Here is a 23285-nt window from a genome sequence, read left to right on the forward strand (position 1 = left end):
TTGTTGGTGGTGATGTTAAATGAGGTTGCAGTAAACAGTGGCTCGGCAGCAGCAAAGCACACGGAAACAATTAGACTAAATCTATGCCAGCCCTGCTGGGGAAAAGAAACAATACTCTCTCCATTACACATTTAAGTCCTTCACTAAAAGCTCCAGTACGCTTTAGTCTTCCACCTGTCCCACTTTAAAAGCGTTTCTTATACATAGAAAGCAGTTTGACCAATGTTTATGATCTGTCTGACAAAATGATTTCAAGAAATGAATGGAATGAACATGAAGCATGAAATATGTGAGTGTGAAGCTCATTCTGGGATGAACTGTGAAAATGGACTGGTGGTTTTGGCATCAATTCAGACCTTCCAAAGACTGAATGCTTCAATGGTTTTACAATAGTTTTTAGGTCAGAACTCAACCATGTGTGTAAGATCTACTTCTATTATTATCTCATTTAAGCCCATCTGGGACAATTTAGCTCTCAGTTACTGTAAAATGTTGAATTTGAGATGGAGCAGCTCACCTTGATGGTCCACATGAAAAACGTCACCCCGGATTTGGCCAGGAGAAGAGCTGGACCCTGGAGGACCCGGTGGACCGGGAGGACCGGGGAGACCCACCTCTCCTGGTAGACCTCTGTCCCCCTTTGGTCCTGAGCAAGAAGAAAAATCTAATCAATCAATTAATCCAATTACAGAGGCTGATTTGGATGAACCCCAGATAGGCACAATTACCCCCAAACCATCTTTAAGTGAGCAGATGAGGACTTTATAGCTGCTGATTTCTTACCGATGGGTCCAGGAATTCCTGCTCTTCCAGCTGGACCTTGCGGTCCAGCAGAGCCTGGAAGGCCTGGTGGTCCAATAGGTCCTGGAGGTCCTCTGCCTCCTGGTACTCCACAAAAAAGATACAGTCAGAGTCAAATGTAGGATAAAAAAGAAAAGCTCAGTCCAAAATTAAACCTCCTCACTTTGTGTCAGCTTCTCCCCAAACTACAGCAGATGACAAAATATACATAAGATCTTATCAAAAAACTGAGCAGCATAATTTAGTCTATCGTGCATCTGACTGTCTGTGGCCAGATGGACGTCCTGCAGGCCAGAAAGTACAACATTTATCACGCCATGTTGTGAGTTTACCCCTCTCCACAACATGCACAATCAGAGCGGAATCAGTGAAGAAAGTACCACAGACTGTGAGGAAAATGCTCCACTTCTGGATGATTTTCATTATTGATTAATGATCTGAATGTTTTCTTGATTAGTCATTTAATTGTTTGGAAATAGTGAAAAGTGACCAGCATAATTTCCCGAAAACCCAATGTGGCGTCTAATGAATACATTGTTTTGTCCAGTCAAGAGCTCAAAACCAAACAATACAGGCATTTTTTCCCCACAAAAAATATTATTTTCTCTGAATAGATGAAATGATTGATGAGCTTTCAGCTCTTAGGCCATGTGAGTTCAATCCCTGAATACTACAACTGTATATTTCATGAATTCTACAACAATTGCTCCAATATATTTCAATAAGTATGTTTTTCCTCCACACCAAGTTTCCTCAGTCCTGTTTGTTTGTTTCTCTCTCAGGAAGATTACATAAAAACTACCCAGCTGAATTTAATAAACCTTGCTAGACAGCAGGAGCATGCTTATAGGAAAAATAGATTCAGTTTTAATATGGATCTTGATCCCTTTCTTGAAAATTGCTGTCCTGTTTTGTGATGTGTTGACACCTGGTGGCAGGTACGATGGCGGTCCGATAGGAGTGGGTTGGGGTGTTTCCACCTCGTTTTCCGTTGAACCCTCCTGTAAACCACCGACTATCTGCAGAGATAAGCGTCCTTCTTCTAGCAGTTTGATCTGCAACAAGAGCAGCAGATTTCAGAAACATCTGTTAAATATAACATAATCATTTGCAAATGTTCACAAACTCATTCTGTTAGATCATTTACAGGATTAAGAAAGGATGGATCAGGTGGATTTTCTTTACCTTTGATTCAACGGCATCTATTCTGCTGTTCATGTCACTGAAACTAGTGCAGTTCAAACACTCTGTAAGAAAGACAGACAGACTGAGATGAGTTTAGTTTCTACATTACAGCAGGAATACACGCTGCTTCTTCTCCATCTGTCTTTTCATTTTCCTCTCTCTCTGCCTCGTCTCTTTCATTCCTCAGCAGAATCTTTCTATCTCTCACAGATCTGATCCAGCCACGATACACAGGAACAATGCCCATCAAACCAAACCCAGGAATTTATTAGGAATTCCTCTTTAAATCATGTCATTTGCTCACAGAATAGATATTATTTGACATCTCTTTCTCAAACACACACCAACACACAGGTTTTCTGTCTCTGCCCACTCACAGTGATGTTTGCACACATTCACATCCTCCTTCCTCCACATATACAAACCATTTAAAGTGTGTATCACATGGAAACACAAACTGTATTCCACATTTTCTTATCCCATGAAATGCAAACTCAGTTGTGGTACAACTTGTCATATCTGGTAAATCAGTTATGAAAGTTCAAAGAAACTAATGTTTTAGACCAAATATGTCATATTAAAAAGCATTCTATATGTTTTGTTTTGTATTATTGAGATATACAATTACATATGGTTTAAGAAATATCATTAAGTGCATTCTGCATAATCTTTTTTTTGGTAAGATATGCACAAAGGTGGGACTTTTCATGAGAGCTTCCTTTATTTTACTTTCTAAAAAAATACATAGAATTCAACTCACCCATACACTGAGATTATTTGATCTGCTTGTGCAATATTGCTGATTCTAAATCAATGGCATCAAGATAAATAAGGCAAGGAAAATTTATTTGTATAGCACAATTCATACACAAGGCAATTCAATGGGCTTTATAATGGCAAAGAAATACATTCAGAAAAATTATTTAAAGGCAGACACATTAAAATCATAGAGAAAACATAAAAGGAAACATTAGGATCATAAAAGTGCAATACAAGACAAGAAAATAGATTGAGCATCTAAGAGAAACCTGCAGTAAACAGACCTCAGTTTGAGCAGACCTCAGGTGTTCAGGAAGTTTGTTCCACAGGTGAGGAGCATCAGAGCTGAATGCTGCTTCACTACTTTAGGTTCTGATTCTGGGAACACACAGTAAACCTGTGCCTGATGGCCTGAGGGCTCTGGATGCTTCACATGGAGCTAATAAGTCCAGGATGTATTTTGGTCCAAGATCATTCAGTGCTTTCTAGACCAGGAGGAAGATTTTGAACTCTATCCTTTGACTAAGAGGAAGCCAGTGTAGTGATTTGAGGACCGGTGTCATATGGTCCAGTTTCCTGGTGTTAGTTAGGACTCTGGCAGCAGCGTTTTGGATCAGCTGCAGCCGCTTGATTGATATCGTGTTACAGTGAAACAATGAAAATTTCAGGTTTTTATCTTTAATAGATATTGTCATTAAAGCATAGCCTCAAATTTAAATGCACAAAAATACATGCTTGAAGTGGGTCGACAATGCAATCTAAATGTATTAATAAAATTCAATTTAATGTGGAAACATGTTCTACCAGCAGAAACAGAGCACAGTTATTATCCATTTGTTGTTTTTGTGCCTACCTGGTGAATGTAAGCTCAGGTTTCACTTTTGCCTCCACTGAAAATGATGCTTTGAGAGCAGGGACAGTTAACCAAAACAGCAAAGCTGCATTAATAAAACATTGAGTGAAAAGAGGCTATGATGCTCTGCAGAGACTGAAAGAGCTTAAGAATCAGAATTCTAAGTGAGCTTAACAATATCTCTCCCATCATGCACCAGGAGCCATCAGTTGATCCGTTGTTAATATAAAAAACTGATTGTTGTAGCTTTAAAGATTTGTCTGAAGTAGCAACTGGTGGTTTGGGACTAAGTGCCGAGGTAAAGATCATAGGAAGTATTTGTAAGAGAATTTTGTAAACAACAAGTAAGATACTGAATAATACCAGACTCATTCTTTGAGAAATGATGTCAACATATGAGAAAAAAGGACAGTTTTTCTTATTTTTTCATTAATTTTTGTCATCTGTACCTGCAAAATATTTCTGTGCATGCACTTTACTGAAATTCTCATCTGCCACAAACCTTTTAGATTCCTTTCAGTCTGTTTTGGAAACTCTCTCTTTCACAAACTACACCATTTTAGCCACCACTAAGCCGCAGATAGACAAACCTTTACATTTCTGGCTGTGCAGCAATTTGGGATCCTTTTACATGAGCTGTAATCTAAAACACAGAACAGCCTAGAAAAACCCCGTATTTGTTCTAAATCCGAGCCTTCCTCTGGTCTATGGCTCATAAGACGTCTGGAATGTCAGCTGTCAGTCCCACAGATGGGACCCACCCACATTGTGGTCATAGCAAGGATACCTAGAGCGAGGAGCAACTGGTGCTCATAAATAACATAACAACAAAAATGAGCCAAACAGCTCTGCTCTGCCTAAATCGTCGTCTCCGACCACGGCACACTGGGTACTAATGGTAGCCGCTGAGGTTTCTGCTTCACTGAAATAGGACCTTGTTTGTACCACGTCTGGGTCCACACTGATGTACGTACAGTCCAGTGGTGTATCGGACTGTGTGGGGGTGGGGGGTTTTCTTTTTTCAACATCCTGAATCTTGCCCTGGAGCGCAGCCACAATCGGAAACAACAATCAACAGTTAAACCAAAAACACATTCCTCAGGATTCGCCAGCCCAAATACTCAGATATGTTCAACCGCTGAGGCCAAAATGACCCCACATGAGCTGTTTGCTGTGACTGAGAGCGCTGAGGTTTCTTTAGTCACTGCAAGGACGTGAAAGATTCGCACTACAGCGAGACTGTGGGCTCCACACTGCGAGAGCTGATGAGATGATTTGCCTTCATCTCATCCACAGTTATTCATCATCAGCCCAGAGGAAGTCTCCACCCTCTGACACTGTTTCTCTGTTATACAGTACATCAATCTGTGGTGCATTCCAAGAGTTAGTCTCTGATGACGTGTTGACATTTAGATTTTTGCCAAACTAGTGGAGCATCTCAGTCTGGCAACAGATCTGCAGGACCAGACTCCAATATCTCAACAGCTATAAGATGGATTGGCACGGGAATTTGTAGATGTTCGTGGTTACCAGACGACGCATGCTAAAGACACTTTGGTGACTTTTTCTCAAACACGACAACAAGACTTTGGGAAAAAGGTGTCAATAAATGTTAGACTGGGATGAAAATGTGTATACATATTCATGTTCCCCTCACGATCATACAACACTGGCTAACATTACCTTCAAGTTCTAACGATGTTTTAAAGAAACATGTTAATCTGATGTTCACAGGACTTTTGAAGGATATTAATCATTTAAAAAATGTTGGTATAAGAGTAAAAGTTAACTCAGACGGAATGTTTCAACATTCAGAGCATGTTTTAGAGGGGGTGTAATCAAAAAATTCTCTTTTTTCAAAACTATGAAATTCCAGCTCAGTGCTATTTGGAAAATGTATTCATGCTGACAGAATTGGCAAAGATGGGTAACATGGATGACTATCACACTGTAATGTCAACATTGTATTGATATAACAAGATGTTTTGCATGTTGCAATGACATACATATTATAACGTTATATCAAGAAGCTTTTCTTGCTACAATAAGCATTTTTTTCTGGTTATATGCGAGATGTTTGACATAGCTGTAGCTGGACTAACACACTTGTGTAAATATTACATCTGCTACACAGCAGTAGACTTATATTGTCAGTGTGAGCATGTTAACATGTCGGTTACACTGTAAAATAAAGTAAATAAATAAAAAGTTAAATAATGGAAAATAGCATGTGTTAAAATTATTTTTTCAGAATTAAAATACATTTTCTAGTTCTAATTTTTACATGGGATAGACATATAGATGGATGGAGTTTTTATTCTATTTTATGGCTATTCATGGTAATTTACGTTATTCTAGAGATGCAAGTTCACTGTCCAGTTTGTTTTGTTTATTTTAAAATGTATAAAAAAACAAAAACAAAACAGCAACTTTAAAATTCTGTCAGATTTCAGGGTTTTTTTTATACAGTAAAGGAATCAGTTCTGAGCCTCACAGCTGGAACAGCTGTAGACTCTTAGTGTTGTTTGGTTTTGAACCACTTTGGCTCAGCATTTCAACAAACCTCTACGAACAGATTGTGTGACACTTTTACTCAAAAAGCAAAATGCTTTGTAGCTGTTTAGCTGTGTGGTCAGTTCCCAGAGGAATAAACGTCTCTGCCTCACCCATGATGCCTTTCTGCTCCTCAGGCCTAAAAAAAGTCCTCTTCAGCTCCATTCTTCACTGCTAATGAGCAAACTTGTCCAATCTTCACCTAATGTCTAACAAGGGCCAGAAATAAACCAGCCATACCTTATTATGTCATAAACACACACCACAAGACAACACCAGAACTAAGTCAAACTATGATACATGTGAACCAGAGCAAAACACCAGAGCTTTTTTTTCTTTCTTTTTTTAAAGGTGGCGAGTGGGATTTCAGTTTCTGCAGTTGGAATTTAATTATGTTGGGTTAGAAAACCAAACTTCCACTGTGCTCGAGCTGATGTTTAGAACGGGACTGCAGCTATAGAGTCTGTTTGGATCCATAATTACACCATGGCAACATAAGTCAGGGTTATTTTTCTTGGATTGTACACAGCTCATGGGAAAGATTCAGAATCGTGTTGTCTTTAGTGGAAAGCCAAATAAACAGAGAGAATGGGGAACTTTTCTGCTCCAAAGAGAAGGAAGGATTTGTCTGTTTAAGCAGTTTTTCCAAATATTCAGATGCTGCAGCTTGTCTGACATTATTGGAAATTTATTGAATTTTATGCCGAGACTGGCATTTTGTCAGTTTTTGTTTTAAACTGACAGGCGTGTTACTCAACAGGATGAATGATTAAGAATGACCGCAGACACACAACACTCTAATGGCATCAAATTCAATTAATAAAAATGTCAGATTCCTGGGTAATACACCGTGCAAATGGATAACAAGGCCATAAATAACATTTGTGTTATGTGATAAGCTCAACTGTTGAATCGGGCAGCGAAAATTAAGAGACAAGAGCAGGCTGACTGGATCAAACCCCCTCCAAGAAAAGAACAGAGTGTAAATAGAATGGTAAACTCAGGGAGGATAAATCTTCATTTTAACATGAGAAGAATGAAAACAAAGAAAGATTTTTCATCTCAGAAAACTACAAAAGCGAAGCGGTTTAATGAATCATCCCTTCCAGTATTGTAGCTGCACAGGACGGTGCAGGATATTTAGGCAAGCGTCTAAGTCAGACTACGGACATAGTCTGTTGAGACAGCTACATTTCCTACATTAGACGTGGATATAGATCAAAGAAATCACTCTGTTTTTCTCAGTCTTGTGCACACACACACACACACACACACACACACACACACACACAGAGACAACCTCAACCACAAAACAAACCATGACGCACACAGCTGGGGACAGTAATTTTCAATGCTGCTAAATGCTCGCCCTGTCTGCATGTGTGAGGAGCGCTGAAGGATGATGCATTGAAACTTCTCCTTGGACCATCTCGAGGGTCGCTGTCACATCACCAAGATAAACAGACAAGTGTGTGCCCAGTCTGTGTGTGTCTGTGTGTGCAGACCACAGTCAGCCTTTGAGTGCTGGCTGCCTCCCAGAAGTCTGTTGTGCGTCGGCCTCAGCCAGCAAGTGGTCAGCTATTGCTGGCATGAAGAACAGCTGGCACAGAACACACTCCCACACACACACACACATAGTCGTCCAGCCACAAACTTTCACTCACTAAATCACACACCCACTCTGACCGTGGCGGCTGGTGGAGGACGGTGAATGAAGCTTTTTTTTTTTTGATTTTGAAAACCAAGATGGCCCATAATCCACAGTGGGACCATTTAGCATTCTTCACCCTGATGCCAGCTGACAGGCCACACAGCATTTCTGTAAACTGAACACTATGGGAGAAAGAAATTCTTAGCAATTACAAAGACATTCTGATGCATGGTGCCATTATTTCATTAAGAAAGAGATAAAATGACTAAATACTGGACTTTAAAACCACATTTCGGTGCCGTTATATTCACAATACACTGACAAACTGAATCTCTTCCAAGTCGAGACATTTCTGCCAGAATGGATCCAATCATCCCAACACAACGCACTCCTGCCCCTGTGCCGAAATATTAGCAACACATCAGTCACAGCTGGAGATGGATGAACCTACTGGTGCGCAGACATACAGTCATCGTAATGCTATGAGATGATGCAGTGGGAATTCAATGAGGAGGGACGATCGAGTGGTGATCATTTGGAATAAGGGCGACATTTCTGAGTTGCACAGGGGGTTTTCAGCAACGTCTGATGAAATGGATACAAGGAATATGCTGAAGACTCAAACAGAGAGAGAAAATTGGCAGAATATCTCTGACTGCACATCATTATCAGAAATATTGCAACTATGAGACATGAGCATGTCACAGCAAAGTTAGAAATATTTGAGGAAAGTCTAAAAAAGATGCAGAACTTTCTTTGGGTTCCTGTTGCAATGAAATTAAATACGATGTTTGTTTTCAGGTTTATTTGGTTTGAAGCTTGAGAGTATCCCTGACCGAACACTAACCACTAAATTTAAAAGTAGCCTCTGTAAAAACAGGGTAAAATTTCCATCAAAACCAGAGAATCCAATTTGACAACAAACACTTGAAGTAGCTGTTTAGTTGTCAGCCACACTAGCAGCAGGTCTTCAGGGACAACAGTGATACTGACCAGTGGATGGATTGCCTTGATATTGATATTCATAGTCACAAGAGGATGTATCCTAATAACTGTAGTGATTCCTTGACTTCCCATTTTGGTACCACAAGGAGGCCTTTAGTGGTTTAGAGTGAAACATCTCAACAGCTATTGGGTGGACTGCCAAGAAATTGAACAGAGAGATGAACTTTATCAACATTGTATATGGTTCACTTTTCATCTAGCACCATTATTATGTAACCTTAATTATTGTACTCATTAAATTTTCAGGTTGTTTTACAATATTCACAGTATTGTTTTATGTTGCTTATTAAGCTGTGTGCTTTTTTATTGCTGTTGTTTTTAGGACTTTGCACAATTGAGTTTGCAAACTTCCCCAGTGTAGGATTAATAATGATAATCTTATTTTATGTTATCATATAATACAGTATTTTACTATCAGCTGTTGCATTTTGTTATTCTATATGTGTATTTATATGTGCATCAGTTGTGTAGCATATTTACAAAGCCCTTGTCTGAGAGTAATTGCAGTTTCTATCTGCCAATGTTTAAGGGTAACAGTCTCGCAGTTACATGTGCTCTGGAGACTACAGGTGAAGTGTATGTTGGTGTGCGGTGTTGGTGTTGATTGAAGAAGATTATTCAAACAGAAAGAGTCTGAGAACCCAAGAAATCATTGTAGCAACCCTGCCAAAATTTTTATCTGTCCAATAGTTTGGCTGTTCAGCAAATACCTGTGAAATGAAACACAGTCCTGCTGGCCTGAGCTGTACTTTGTGTGATGATAAATGCAAACATGTGAACACAATACACTCCAATGATGAATCTGGTAAACAAACAATGAGCTGGTAAACTCCTACAGGTCCCATAGGGCGAGAATCCATTATTGTTGTCTTGTGGACGTTTACTTCAGCCATTCCTCAATGTGGCTAACATTAGCATTAGCTTTGATCTTATGCCCACAGGTCAGAGCTCTGTGGAAACTGCAATGCTGAAGGACATGCAGAGATGCTGGAAACATCAACACACATTTTTAATAAATAAACAAGGACAGGGTGGGGTTACCATTTTCATGTTGCCTGTTGTGCATCATCTTTAGACGCCGTGTCCATCTGTTTGCGTCTCTGCTCTTTGTACTCAAATATACCGTACTTGAATACAACCAAATTAACAATGTCTATCTTCTAATTCCCACACTATTCTATTTCTGTAGTCAGACAACAGAACAAGTGTAAAATGCAGACTGAAAGCAGCCAGTTGAGACTACATGATAACTGGCAGTGCCTTGAGAGCCATTTCTAAGCTGCTGCTCTGTACCACTAAATTACTGATTTTAGAGCCAAACACGAGTTAAAAACAAACAAAGTGAATGTGGTGATATTTCCATGGAAAGCAATCGTTCAAAGAGAATGTTAGAACCAACAGAAAGTCCTGGTCTCACACTCACTCATGCTGTGGTCAACTGTTTTGCTCCATGAAGTCAATCACAGGTGCAGAGAGAGTCTTCTTCCTGAAGGGGGTGGGGCCAGCAGCAACTCAGCTGCATTTAAAGCTACAGACACTGGAACAGCCGATTTAGAACAAGGCTAAAACCAGGATTTGCACAGTTAAGTCAAAGTCAAAGTCAGCTTTATTGTCAATTCTTCAATATGTACATGACATACCAAGAATCGAAATTTTGTTACTCTCTCTTTGTGCAACAGTAGACATTAAATAAAGATTTAGAAAATAAGATATTAAAGGGCAAAAAAAAAACAAAGGAAGCAAAATTAGAGCCGAGCAACAACTAAGAACTAAGAAAAGCAGAACTGAGTGAAATGTAAACATGACCATGAGATAAAGTGATGGATTTAGTGCAGAATACTCAGAATAGTGCAATTAATTGTAGTATTTAGGGTCCGAGCACCACGAAGTGGTGCGAGGAACCTATTGTAACCCTAGGAATTATTATTATTAGGGTCCGAGCACCACGAAGTGGTGCGAGGAACCTATTGAAACCCTAGGAATTATTATTAGGGTCCGAGCACCACGAAGTGGTGCGAGGAACCTATTGAAACCATAGGAATTATTATTAGGGTCCGAGCACCACGAAGTGGTGCGAGGAACCTATTGAAACCCTAGGAATTATTATTAGGGTCCGAGCACCACGAAGTGGTGCGAGGAACCTATTGAAACCCTAGGAATTATTATTATTATTATTATTATTATTATTATTATTATTATTATTATTATTATTATTATTATACTTTTTTCTACGGAAGGGGAAAACGCATTTTTGACGCCCTAAACATACACGAAAACGCATGAAAATTGCCACACACATCAGGACTGGCGAAAAATTTGATATTTTAGGGGAATGGCACGCGTGCGTGCCAAAATGGCTCAATAGCGCCCCCTAGAAAATTACGAAAATTCAGCCCCCGGACAACGTTCGACCTAGACTTCTGAAATTCGGCACACATATGTAACTGATCAAGGCGCACAAAAAAGCCTCTTGCATCATTACCCATAATGCAACAGGAAGTCGGCCATTTTGAATTATGAGTCATGTTTTGGACAATTTTGTGTCATTTTTGGACATTTTTTAAAATCTATAAACTCAAACAGCGTAACTCCAAGAGAGCTGAAATTTGGCCAGGATGTACTCCAATCACGGGTGATCAAAAGTTATCAAAACGCTCCGCAAAAGTCTGAAGGCGTGGAAATGGCGAGCCACGGAATGCGGCCATTTTGAAATATGATTCATATTTTGGACATTTTGTCATTTTTGGACATTTTAAAAAGCTATTAACTCAAACACCGTAACCACGAGAGAGCTCAAATTTGGTCAGGATGGACACCAGTCATGGTTGATCAAAGGTTATCAAAATACTCTGCAACAGTCTGACGGTGTGGCCATGGTGACCAGCAGAATGCGGCCATTTTGGATGTCTCGCCATGAAACAGGAAGTGCTGTCTAACTAGCCTGGACATGCATCAATCTGCCTCAAACTTTACATGTGTGATCAGAGTCCAGCCCTAATCACATCCATAGGTCGATATAGACTCACTGTCATAGCACCACCTGGCGGCCATTTTGAATTTCTCGCCATGAAACAGGAAGTCATGTCTAACTAGCCTGTACATGCTCCAATTTGTCTGAAATTTTACATGTATGATCAGAGTCCGGCCCTAATCACATCTTTGTGGCACTTGGTGGCCATTTTGGATTCCTCGCCATTAAACAGGAAGTGCTGTCTTACTAGCCTGTACATGCTCCAATTTGTCTGAAATTTTACATGTATGATCAGAGTCCAGCCCTAATCACATCTTTGTGCCACTTGGCGGCCATTTTGGATTTCTCGCCATGAAACAGGAAGTGCTGTGTAACCAGCCTGTACATGCTCCAATCTGCCTGAAATTTTACATGTATGATCAGAGTCCGGCCCTAATCACATCTTTGCACCACTTGGCGGCCATTTTGGATTTCTCGCCATGAAACAGGAAGTGCTGTGTAAGTAGCCTGTACATGCTCCAATCTGCCTGAAACTTTACTCTCTCAGTTGCAGCGCCTCCTGGTGGATATGCGTGGGCCAGTCGGGCCGCTCGGATGCGAGGACCCGTCCAACGCTGCTTGCAGCTTTTATTGGTTTAGTGGTTGGAAGTCAATAAAACATTAGCGTCAGTCAAATTGAATGCGTCAGTGGATGGAAGTGGTGGTTGCCTTGTGCTGCTCTTCACTTCACTGCAGCTCCATGGCTCCATCTGCTGGACGGACAGAAGTGCAGCAGCTGATGGCAGCTTCTTTGACCTCACGCTGCTGTCAGACCCCAGATTAGGGTTTATTTCAGATATATATAATAGAAAATAGTAATTAAAAAATAAGCTGATGTTGTATTTTTGCAGCAGTGAGTTTTACAGGGTTAAAAGCAACCAGTCAAAGGTTATTACTGAGGATTTTAAACAAAAACATTCAGGCAAACAGTTAACATCATAGGGTGCCTGACATGTTTGTTTTTTTTCCGGGTCGATACAGATTTTTTTTGTAATCAAGGAGATCAATAACCAAGATTTGGAATCGCTACACATTTGCAGAAAAAATAAAGTTTTTGAACAGCACATAAAGTTAAGTTAAAATTAAAATAATCACGAGTTGCAGCCTTTGCTTATTTATGTTTTACATGCTGAAGTTGTCCTTCAGTGTTTCACTGATCAGATTGTGCTGTGGGCAGGAACAAGATCAGAGGGAGGCAGCTGCAGCAGACCCAAAGTAGTTTCACATTCATTTATCTGATCAGATTTCAGGGGGCTTTTTCTTTTTAAGAAATGGGACCAATAATTGAAAACATGCTAAATATCAGATGGGATCATTGGTGTCACAGGACATCTGCAGACACAGGTCAAAGATTACAAGGAGTTTATTTAACGAATGAAACTAAAACCAACACAGAAAGGATAACTAAACCAAGGTGAAAACAAAAAGGGGAAACCAGACTAATTGTAGGAGAAAGGTTCTGGTTTCAAAGTCTCTGGTCTGGCAGAGAGCGGAAGAATGAAGAACCGGGCCTTCGTGGATTAAGGTGATTGAGAACAGGTGAATCAACCCCCACACCTGTGAGAGAGATGGATGGATGGATGGATGGATGGATAGATAGGTAGGGAGGTAGATGGACCATAGATAGATGGATGGATAGGTAGATTCTGCAGTGGGGAAATTTTCAGTGTGGCAGTAGCAGATAGGGAAAAAAGTAAAAAGAAAAGCAGCACTCAGTGCACAGATATAAATAGATGCTTCTCCTTAGAGAAGAAATAGAAATGCTTGTAAAAAAAAAAAAAAAACCTTGTGAAATTGCACATATTGACTTATTTACATTTTATTGCAGTTACTTCATGGGTGATCTGAACTACTGGGAGCAGGTTTGATTGAACACAGTCTGACTGCTGCAGGAAGGAAGGACCTCCTTCAAACATCGTGGGTGAAGCAGTCTGTCCCTGAAGGAGCTGCTGGTGATGGTCCTGTTTCCTGCAGGGGGTGGGAGATGTCCTCCATGATAGACAACAGCTTTGTCATCATCCTCCTGTCTAACACCAGCCCAGGACAGAGCTTGCTTTCTTAACCAGTTTCTTTAGTCTCTTCCTGTCTGCAGCCGTGATGCTGCTGCTCCAGCAGACCACTCCATACAGGATGGCTGATACCACCACACAACCATAAAAGGTTCTCAGAATTGCTCCCTGCACCCCGAAGGACCTCAGTTTCCTGAGCAGGTGAAGTCTGTTCTGACCTTTCTTACACCGTGCGTTGGTGTTCTATCTCTAGACATGTTTGAATGTCTTTATCAATAAATGGTCAAACACATGTTGAGTGTCAGCTCAGCTCTTTGTTCCACACATGTATATGTTCCTATGTGATTGGTGTCTTGCAGTCAGAGTGTAAAGAATTGAAGCTGTCAGAGGCTTTCTGTGGTGAAGAGGCTGCAGGACATCAGCTGCTCCAACAGGTGACGCCTTTGTTCTTTGGCTCCAACCAGAACCAGCAATAAATCAGCATGAGCTGCAGCTTATCCACCTCATAGAGTGTATAATAAAGAAACCAAGAGGTTTTAGTTGATAGCTGTCTCTAGTGAATGACCAGCAGTGTCTTGTTCAGGTTGTGAGGAGAAGTAAAAAGCTTACAGCAGCTGGTATTCCCAGGTAGTCTCCCATCCAAATACTAACCAGGCCCAACCCTACTTAGCTTTGCAGATCAGATGAGATTGGGTGTATTCAGTCTCAGAAACAAACCTACAATGTAAGTTCTGTACCTCACATGATTCAAATCTCCACTCACACCTTTTATTTGTCCTTTGATTGCTCCAGTACTGATTGATGCCATCATTTAAGCCAATTTACAACAACACCTTGTAGGAAATGTGGTGCAGAGGTAAGTTCTGTGCCTCACATGTTGAAGGTCCATGGTTCAAATCCCCACTCACACTTTTTATGTGTCCTTTGGATGCTCCAGTACTAATTGCTAGCATCATTTAAGCAAAGTTAGAGCAGCATCTTGTAGGACAGGTGGTGTAGAGGTAAGTTTTTTGTCTGGCATGTTGAAGGTCCCCGGTTGAAATCCACCTTAGTACCTTTATTATCTTCACCTCCTTAATAGTTTTGTGTACCATCATTTACGAAAACTAACAGTTACACCCAGTAGGAAGGATAGCGCAGTGGTAAGTTATCTGCCTCTCATCCAGGAGGTTTTTGGTTCGAATCCAGCCCAGGGCTCTTTTGACACTTTTTAAGATAAGATAAGATAAGATAAAGTTCTTTATTTCTCCCCACTCCAGGGGAAATTTACATTGTTACAGCAGCTTTATTTACAATATATACATACTTTGGCTGTATGACAACCTCTTTCAACCATCATTACAACAAAGTCCACGAAGGACCTTGTGTGAAAGATAGCTCACACATAGGTTGTGTGTCTGTCATGTGGAGGGTCACGGTTCGAATCCCCACTGGGAACCTTGCGGAGGATGATAGCGGAGTGGAAAGGTTGTGGTCTGTGGTGTGGAGTGTCAGTGGATTGGAGTTGAAGGGTGGTTCCTGCAAAACCAAGAAGTTGCTGGAAAGAGCGCAAAGAGCGCAAAGAGCGCAAAGAGCGCAAAGAGCGCAAAGAGCGCAAAGAGCGCAAATCACATCTTTGTGCCACTTGGTGGCCATTTTGGATTTCTCACCATGAAACAGGAAGTGCTCTGTAAGTAGCCTGTACATGCTCCAACCTGCCTGAAACTTTACTCTGTCAGGTGCAGCGCCTCCTGGTGGATATGTGTGGGCCAGTCGGGCCGCACGGATGCAAGGACCCGTCCAACGCTGCTTGCAGCTTTAATTTGGATTGAAATTTCTAAGACACATTCTGGGGACGTGAGACTTTCAGTGGCACAATATGGGACCTTTAAACTGCCAGTCTTCAGATGTGCTTGTGGAATAACTTTGGAAACTTTTCCCTACACCTTTCTGACAAGACTGTGAGGCTCCTTTCCTTTTTAAAAGGAAGTGGCCACAGTTTGAACCTCACACTCTTTCTTCATTCTTGGCCTGTTCATCAGTGGCTCTTCAGTCAACTACTTGGTCATTTTTCTTGTGACTGAGCGAGTGTAACATTATGAATGTCTTCTAAGGGAGACCATCTGAGAATGAGTTGTTTTCGCCATTATGTAGACCGTTTCCAAATTTTAATTGGATAAGCTGGACAACATGTCAAACAAACCAGTTCTGATAGAGCATAATTCAATCCTAAATCTAGTCATGTTTTGTGTGCAAGAACTCCAAAAAAAGGTTGTTTATTTATAACAAAAACAACCGCTAAGCTCGTCATGCAAATTCTAAACTGATACAAACAACAGAACCCTGCAGAATACACCGACCATTATGAACACATGTGGCTCTCCTTGACCTCAGAAACTTTTCTAAGAACCTTTTTAGGAACTTTACCTGCTTAACTCTGTATAAACAGATGTGTGGAGGTGCAAACAGATAGATAGAGGGTCAAATGGAAAGATATCACCGAAAGGCAGGAAGAAGTGCTGATAAGCTGACGAAAGAAATGAAAAACCACAGACGGAGCGTGAACGGAACATCATCCATCAGGCAGATCGGACCAGGAGCAGGAACAGCTGAGCTATCCCATAGCTCCCTGCAGGTCAAAGGTCACCGTCTGACCTATATTTGAGCACAACCAGAGATGTAACAGAGACATCAGTCATATCCTCACACTGCAGAGGTTGCACTCTGGAGAAGCACATGTGGGATATGGTTCTGTTTTATCACTTTACTCCAAGGAGGGGAGAGCGGGAGATCTAAAGGACATAGGAAGTCAGATAACCGGAAAGCAGCAAGGAATACAGATGATAAAGAACCCAGCAGTGGTGAGAAAAAGCAAGGGCAAAGAGCAACGGCACAGAGGGGGAGAGTGGATGATAAAATGGAAAACTTTAAGTGTATTTTTGAATGATATATTATGTAGCTGGCGTTAAAGATAATCCTCTCAACAATAGGATTTTACTACATTTCCCTCACTTCCTCCTCATACAGCTGCAAAGGGGAAACAGTGACTTTAGCAGCTTCCTAGCTGCAGCATTAATGAATTGAAATATTTGACACCCTAAGCTTTCAGCCACCTTTTCATTTTTTTAATGAAATTCATGAACTTCTCTAAAAAAAAACAAAAAAAAAAAACACCCTGTGCAGAAATGCCAGCCTTTAACTTTGCTGAACTCCTTTTCCTGAGCTTTTGCACAAGATCAAAGGTTTCTGCTCTCTTCAGGGGAGGTCCTGGCACTAATGCTTTTAAGATTATGCTCCCCCATACACAGACGATACCCACAATCCCTACAGTTAATATGATCATGTGTGCAGATAGGTGCAGGGGTGCTGCTGTGATGGAGCGGTGAGGAGGTGGGGGGAAGGAAATTACGAACACATTTCTACCAAATGTGTTCCATGCTGTCATGTGTTAGCACAACTCTGCTGAAAGCAAAATGTAAATCTTGAGATGCACTGTACACAGCCAGCACAAACCAGACTGTCAGATATATTGACGGGTCAGGGTGTCAACTAAATGCATTCAGAAAACACCCATTTTCCATTAGCAAACACACAAAAATTCCAGCTGTGAGACCAGCTTGGCCTTGGAGTTTGGCCACAAGCTTCAGGATAGTTCAGAGAGTTACAAGGTTGTCACAGAGGACTTCATGAAAAGCAGGGAACACACCAGCAGGCTGCAAGTCAAGTCGAAACAGACTGTAATAACATATTTAAAGCCTGATTCATTAAAAAACTCAGACTACAGCCATTTTTTTTTTCAGATTTGTGCAGATTTAAATGTCAAATATTTTTAGGGCTGCACTCGTGATTATTGAAATTGTCATCAATTATTTCCTGATTAACTGTTTAAGTGGAAAAAATGACAGAAAATAATGACAAATGTGCTTTGCAACATCATAAAGCCCAAGGTGACGTATTCAGATTGCTTGTTTTGTTTAACCATCAGTCCAAAAACACAAAGTTGTTCATTTTAGTAACATTAGACAGAGAAATGCAAATCCTCCCAAATGAGAGGGTGGGAGAAGGTATTTTTTTAGCCTTTTTTTGTCTTGAAAATTACTTGAATGAGTAATCAGTTGCCAAATAGTTGGCAGATTATTTTTCTGTCAATCGACTGAGCAAGGAATTGACAAAATGCTTCACTTCTAAACATGTTGATAGAGCTATGAAGCATCTGTTTGGTCTCGTGTACAGGAAAAAGGGAAGAAACATAAATGCTAAGTCCTAAATAATACATGATGATGCATAAAACATTTCTCATGGCATCCCAGCAGAGCAAAGAAAATATTCTGTGCTTTAAGTCACCTTCATAAATGATTATTTTCTATTATTATTTGAGAAAAACTAGGGCTAATAGAGGACTAAGACATTAGTGACACGCAGAAAAGGATCTTGGATTTAGAAAAGAACAAGAGTGTGTGCAGAGGTGAGAGGAACAAGTATCTTCTCAGCTTACACAGAATTAACTTTCCTTCTTTATGTCCTCTGTCTCTGCATCTCTGAGGGCCTCGGGGGCCTCTGAAGTGGAGCCAGAACCCCATCAAACTAAAACCAGAGGTGATGTCATCTTCACTGGTTAAAGCTCTTCTCTCTCGCTCTGATAGACACAGCTGGCTCGGTGCCCTGTTGTTGCAGTTTTCTGCTACACAGAGCTGTATGTTCAGCGTTGGCTCAACAACATAAAGACCCAAAGATAAATGCACAAACACACATTCAGAATTCTATTATCAGCCAAAGCTGTCCATGCTTAAAGGAACCGTGCTTTTAATTTCTTGCTAAGGGTTCAACGAGAAGATAAATACCATATCTTCTGTGTGTGTGTGTTAAACATGAAGCTAGAAGCAGAAGATCACCTCGCCCTGCTTGATCTAAACACCAGAACCTCTAGATCTTGTTATATGTTGTTTTGTAATCCCACTAAAGGGTAAAACTGCCATTATTAAAGTTCTGGTTTTGTGATGGACTATTTATTGACCCGAGGAGTGTAGCCGCATCAATCTTCTCGGCTAAATCTCTACAACAAAGTGAAGTATTTCCTTAGAGGTGACATGAAAAAAGCCTTTCTTCATGATGATACTACTAGTCTTTCCAGTAAAGTACTCAGTGGTTCTTGAAGCCACCGTCCAGTCATTGTTTAAACCACTAAAAATCCATCTCTGTATATGAAAGTTGCAGATTTAAAAGGTTTTTCCATGAAAAGAAGCTTTACAACTCTACACTATTGGTTCCTCAAGAATGCATAAATCTACACAGTGCCTGCTTTTCCTACCCAGTCATCCCTAGCTACTCACTGCAGCTCGAGCACGGTAGCTCACCCATGACTATCACACTATAATTCAGTCATACATGTTCAAACCGGAAACTGATCTGAAAGAAATTAATGATGTGTAAAGCCCCCTCCTGTAAATTGACAGGATTGGTTTAACAGGTTTCTTATGTATGAAGACTGAATCTGTGTTTTTGAGACTGTCATCAGAACAGTGCAGCTTCAAGGTGGAAATGCTCACACCATATGGAAATGTTAACAAGGTGAAAAACATGACTTTTACCAGAAGGGGTCTTAAAATATGATGCACTGATTTTCATACTTTTTGCTTTTCAAAAATTATTGAAGAAGTTTTTAAATTCTAAAATACTCACCGGTTAACAACCATTTATACTATGTCCAAATCACCAAGGCCTTGTTGTTGTGTGTGTCTGAGGGGGTATACATGAAGAGAACAAGTCTTTGTTTCAAAGATCTGTAGCCTGATCTCAGCACGGTCACGTATGTTAAAAAGACCTGGTGGAGGAGTGTCATGGCCATTAATCTCAGTGGGGCCACTTTCCCACACAATCGACTCTGGTGTCGTCTGGGCAGCATGTAGCAGCTGGAGCCTTGTGGGACAAAAAAACACTCTGCACTAAACTCATTCTCTTCTCTTCTGCTAATTCTGACACTTTGTTGTTTTATGTGCACTGACTCTCTCCCTTCAGCCTCGTCTCTCTCTGTAGTCTAACTCTGACACACTGACCTTTGCCAGCTCTCCCTCCACTCCTCAGTGTGAAGCAGACTCTCAGTGACATCAGCCTCCGTCTTTAAGGTCTCCTCGCCGACTAGAGTCTGGCCCTCTGTCTCTCCATATGGAGGCGATTTTCCTGCTGCTCCATAGCCATTAGAAAGTGCAAATGCATTTCGGCAAACGTTAAATAAACAGCCCGATTACTTCTTCGCACTCCTGCAACCACTTTGGTCTCAAGTGAACCGTAATCGCAGGCATACAGATTCAGTGGATACGGCTATGTGTTAATCTTTGTGCGGAATAATATCCACAGTCGGGCAAATAATGGCTTCCAAAGGCTTCGTAATAATGTCTGTGTTTATTCCAATAGTATTAAAATGTGTTTTCATGGTAAATCTTGCCCATCCAAGTGCAACAATGAATAATCCTGCAAAATGGAACAAGGTGCGGTAATTATGACCAATAAGCAAAACCCACTTATTGAGGTAAATGTTAATGTTGGACTAATTCAAACTGGCCGTGCCAATGTTTTTCAATGACATACTAATTTACTGCCCAGACTAGAAAAAATCTACCAAGCTGGTGGGCGTATTAAATAATTTTAATAGAAAACAGTTCAAATAACTGTGCATTTTAAATAACTGTACCTCAGCCAGCAGCTTTGACCTCTCTTTGCAGGCCTCCACGATATTTAAAACACAACATGTGACAGACTGCACTACATCAGACTTCTATCCGCCCTCCAGCTCTGTTTCTTCAGGATGACTGTGGTGGCTCGCCTCTGGGTGAAAATTTTGGTCTTTACTGGGCTCGGAGTCTGCGGTCTGTGGTATCCTGGAGCAGTGCTGGCCATCACCGGGAAGCAAACTACCTCCCACTTTACAAGCTGCTCTGCTGGACGTTCCTCTGAGCTTTTTTTCATTCATTCTTCTGTCTGTTATGGCTATGTTGATATTCAGAGAGACGTTTCCAAACTGCCGCTGTGCTGCCTACAGTTACAGGAGCAATAAGGACGTGTGTGTGCACATATTAACACTCTTTAAGAGAGTAAGACAGACGCAAGAAGGAGAGACTGAGATTCTAATCCTCCTTCCAGGCACAGAAGCATCTTGAATGCACGGCTATAAAAGAAAAAGGTACAAAACCGCAGAGCACAGGATCCCTTTCAACTGTTGTTTTACTGTTCCCAAACGTAATCCAACACAGGCTTTTAATCTTAATTCAAAACAACTTTATAGTCATATCAAGAGTCCAACTACCACACAGCAGCATGATTAGCAGGCAATCCAGCTACACACCACCAAACATAAAAAAGGCACAGATGTGGGTAAGGCTGCCTGGTGCTGCTAAAATGACACAGATGGGTCCAGACGAAACACATGGCCTTTATTTCAGTCCTTGGCAGAATTGCTCTATGATAACACTATCTGCGGTTCCTCTAGTTCAACTTTTTGAGAAAATTGCATCATGTGAAAGAAAGAAACCCACCTTCACGACACTCTTCTCCCACAAATCCTGGGCAGCATCTCCACTCCAGTGCGGTGACTTGCTTGTAGGCGAGCTTGAAGGACGGCCGGAACACTGTCCTGTAGCTGGGAAACAGAACATGGATGCTAACGTCAGAGTTCATGTGTTGCAGCTGCATGCAGACACATGAACATACAAAAATGCACTGTCATGTTCAAAGTGCCAAATAATAATGTCTGATCTTGTTTTTTTTTTTTTTTATAGCAAACACTAGAGTGGAAACAAAAATGAGAAGAGACGGAAAGGAGAAATGATAAGAAGAGAAAATCCCTGGCTGGATTTAATGGCTGAATCTTTCAATTATTTCTATTGTATGTATTTTAATTGAATATTACTTGTATACTAAGTGGGATTAAGTATCTGTTGTGAGGGAAAACCTTTAAAATACACAACAAAAAAGTAAGTTTATCCTATTATTCAAATAAAAATTTCAATGCAGGACTGTATTTTTACACTGTTGTATAAATATTTCTACTTTTTAGCACTGCAAAAACCAACCATTTCAATTAGAGACGGGGTAAACAATTCAGAGTGTTGAATTGACTCTGCCATCATGCAGGACCTCCCATATTCATGACTGAGAAGAAAAACAGTAATCAGCATCACAGAAAATTTAAAGAGTTGATGAGAGTAAAGGACTAGACTGGGGACTCACCTGATGACTTTGGTGCAGGGTCCGGGCCACCGGCAGCCCTGAAACACTCTCTGCACTGATGTTTCTGTCCCATTCTGCACCTGACAGGACACTGTTCTGGAAACAGTGTACTGGCACCAGTTCCTAAAACACAGAATGGAAGACATGTAAATCTTAGAAATGCCAAATAAGCGACAATGTTGCAATAGAAAACACACTGTGTTGAAAACAGCATACTGGACATCGGAACAAAGAGCTTCAACCTTCACCAGTAAATTTCACTGCTTAAGAATGCGTGCGTAAATTGGTACAGCCTCTCCATAGTGTGCGCACCTGAGTTGGGTGCGGGACCCGGTGCCCGGTGGTCCCGTGCTGCCGCTCTGTTCCGACTTGATGCGCTGCCGCTGCACAGTGATGCCTGGAAAGTGATAAACGAACCCGGTTCCTAGCGAAGGACAGACTAAACTTATCCACACGCACAGCGCGTAGAGAGACGAAAAAGCCATAATCTGCGTTTAATTTATCCCTGACAGAGATATCCAAAGATACCGACGTTTTTCAAGTAAATCCTAAGGTTATAAATTCTTTTTTTTTCATTTACAGATCTACAGTAACTGAAGCGGAATCGGAAAAGAAAACCTAAACAAATCCCGCAGAAACCATTGATTGTCTCTTCCTCCCGACGAGAAACAAGCTGGCCCTCTCAAGAGCCCAAAATGAATGACACGCAGCCTCTTCCTATAGAATAATTTGGGTTTCTGACGTTTGACATCATGCCGAGGACTGAGGAGTCAAATATCCAGTGTGCGTAAAAAGCGCGCTGAGTGTGAGGGCTGGAGACGGAGTGCGTAAAAGCGCAGCTGGTTCCGCTAGAAAACCCCTCTGTCTCCATATAGGATAATGTGAACGATATGGCCAATAGTGTATTTAGTTACTGAGCTGCAAGTCATTTTGTGTCGCCTGTGTTATGTCTGTTGTTTCTTTTTCTGTTTTTTTTTTTTCTGTTTTCTGTTTATTTTCTGTTTATCTGCGTTTATTTTTGCACTTTTATTGTCTTGCGTTTCTGGCTTCAAGTGCCAACTTTCCTATCTGGGATGACTGCTCTAAAAAACTGCATATATTGACTTTTTGGTGTTAACTATCTCTTTTTCGATATAGGAAGGTGGCGTTTTTACTCATCACCTCATGGTTTTTGAATGGGGCCTTAATTCCAGATTTTCATGAGGTAAAGGCGACATCAAACTATTATTTATGTGGTTTTGTTGAGGATCTTCTGCA

The 23285-nt window shown here is 40.9% G+C and overlaps 1 protein-coding gene across 3 annotated transcripts in view; it reads right to left on the bottom strand.

The window, feature by feature from the left end:
* LOC111573936 (collagen alpha-1(XXVI) chain) overlaps window positions 1-23103 on the bottom strand; it is a 29980-nt gene extending 6877 nt beyond the window's left edge. The window contains exons 1-7 of one of the 3 annotated variants that reach the window (XM_055012074.1): window positions 22341-23103; window positions 22029-22151; window positions 21335-21438; window positions 1987-2048; window positions 1730-1856; window positions 784-888; window positions 518-646 (exon numbers count right to left, since the gene is read on the bottom strand). In XM_055012074.1, coding sequence (XP_054868049.1) covers window positions 518-646; window positions 784-888; window positions 1730-1856; window positions 1987-2048; window positions 21335-21438; window positions 22029-22151; window positions 22341-22513 — 823 coding nt within the window. In that variant the 5' untranslated portion in view covers window positions 22514-23103. The remainder of the gene's footprint in view (window positions 1-517; window positions 647-783; window positions 889-1729; window positions 1857-1986; window positions 2049-21334; window positions 21439-22028; window positions 22152-22340) is intronic. The other 2 variants (XM_055012075.1, XM_055012076.1) reach the window with 2 other exon arrangements.
* Between the last annotated feature and the right edge of the window lie 182 nt (window positions 23104-23285).

This window comes from Amphiprion ocellaris, chromosome 7, assembly GCF_022539595.1.
Source record: "Amphiprion ocellaris isolate individual 3 ecotype Okinawa chromosome 7, ASM2253959v1, whole genome shotgun sequence".
Lineage (NCBI taxonomy): Eukaryota > Metazoa > Chordata > Actinopteri > Pomacentridae > Amphiprion > Amphiprion ocellaris.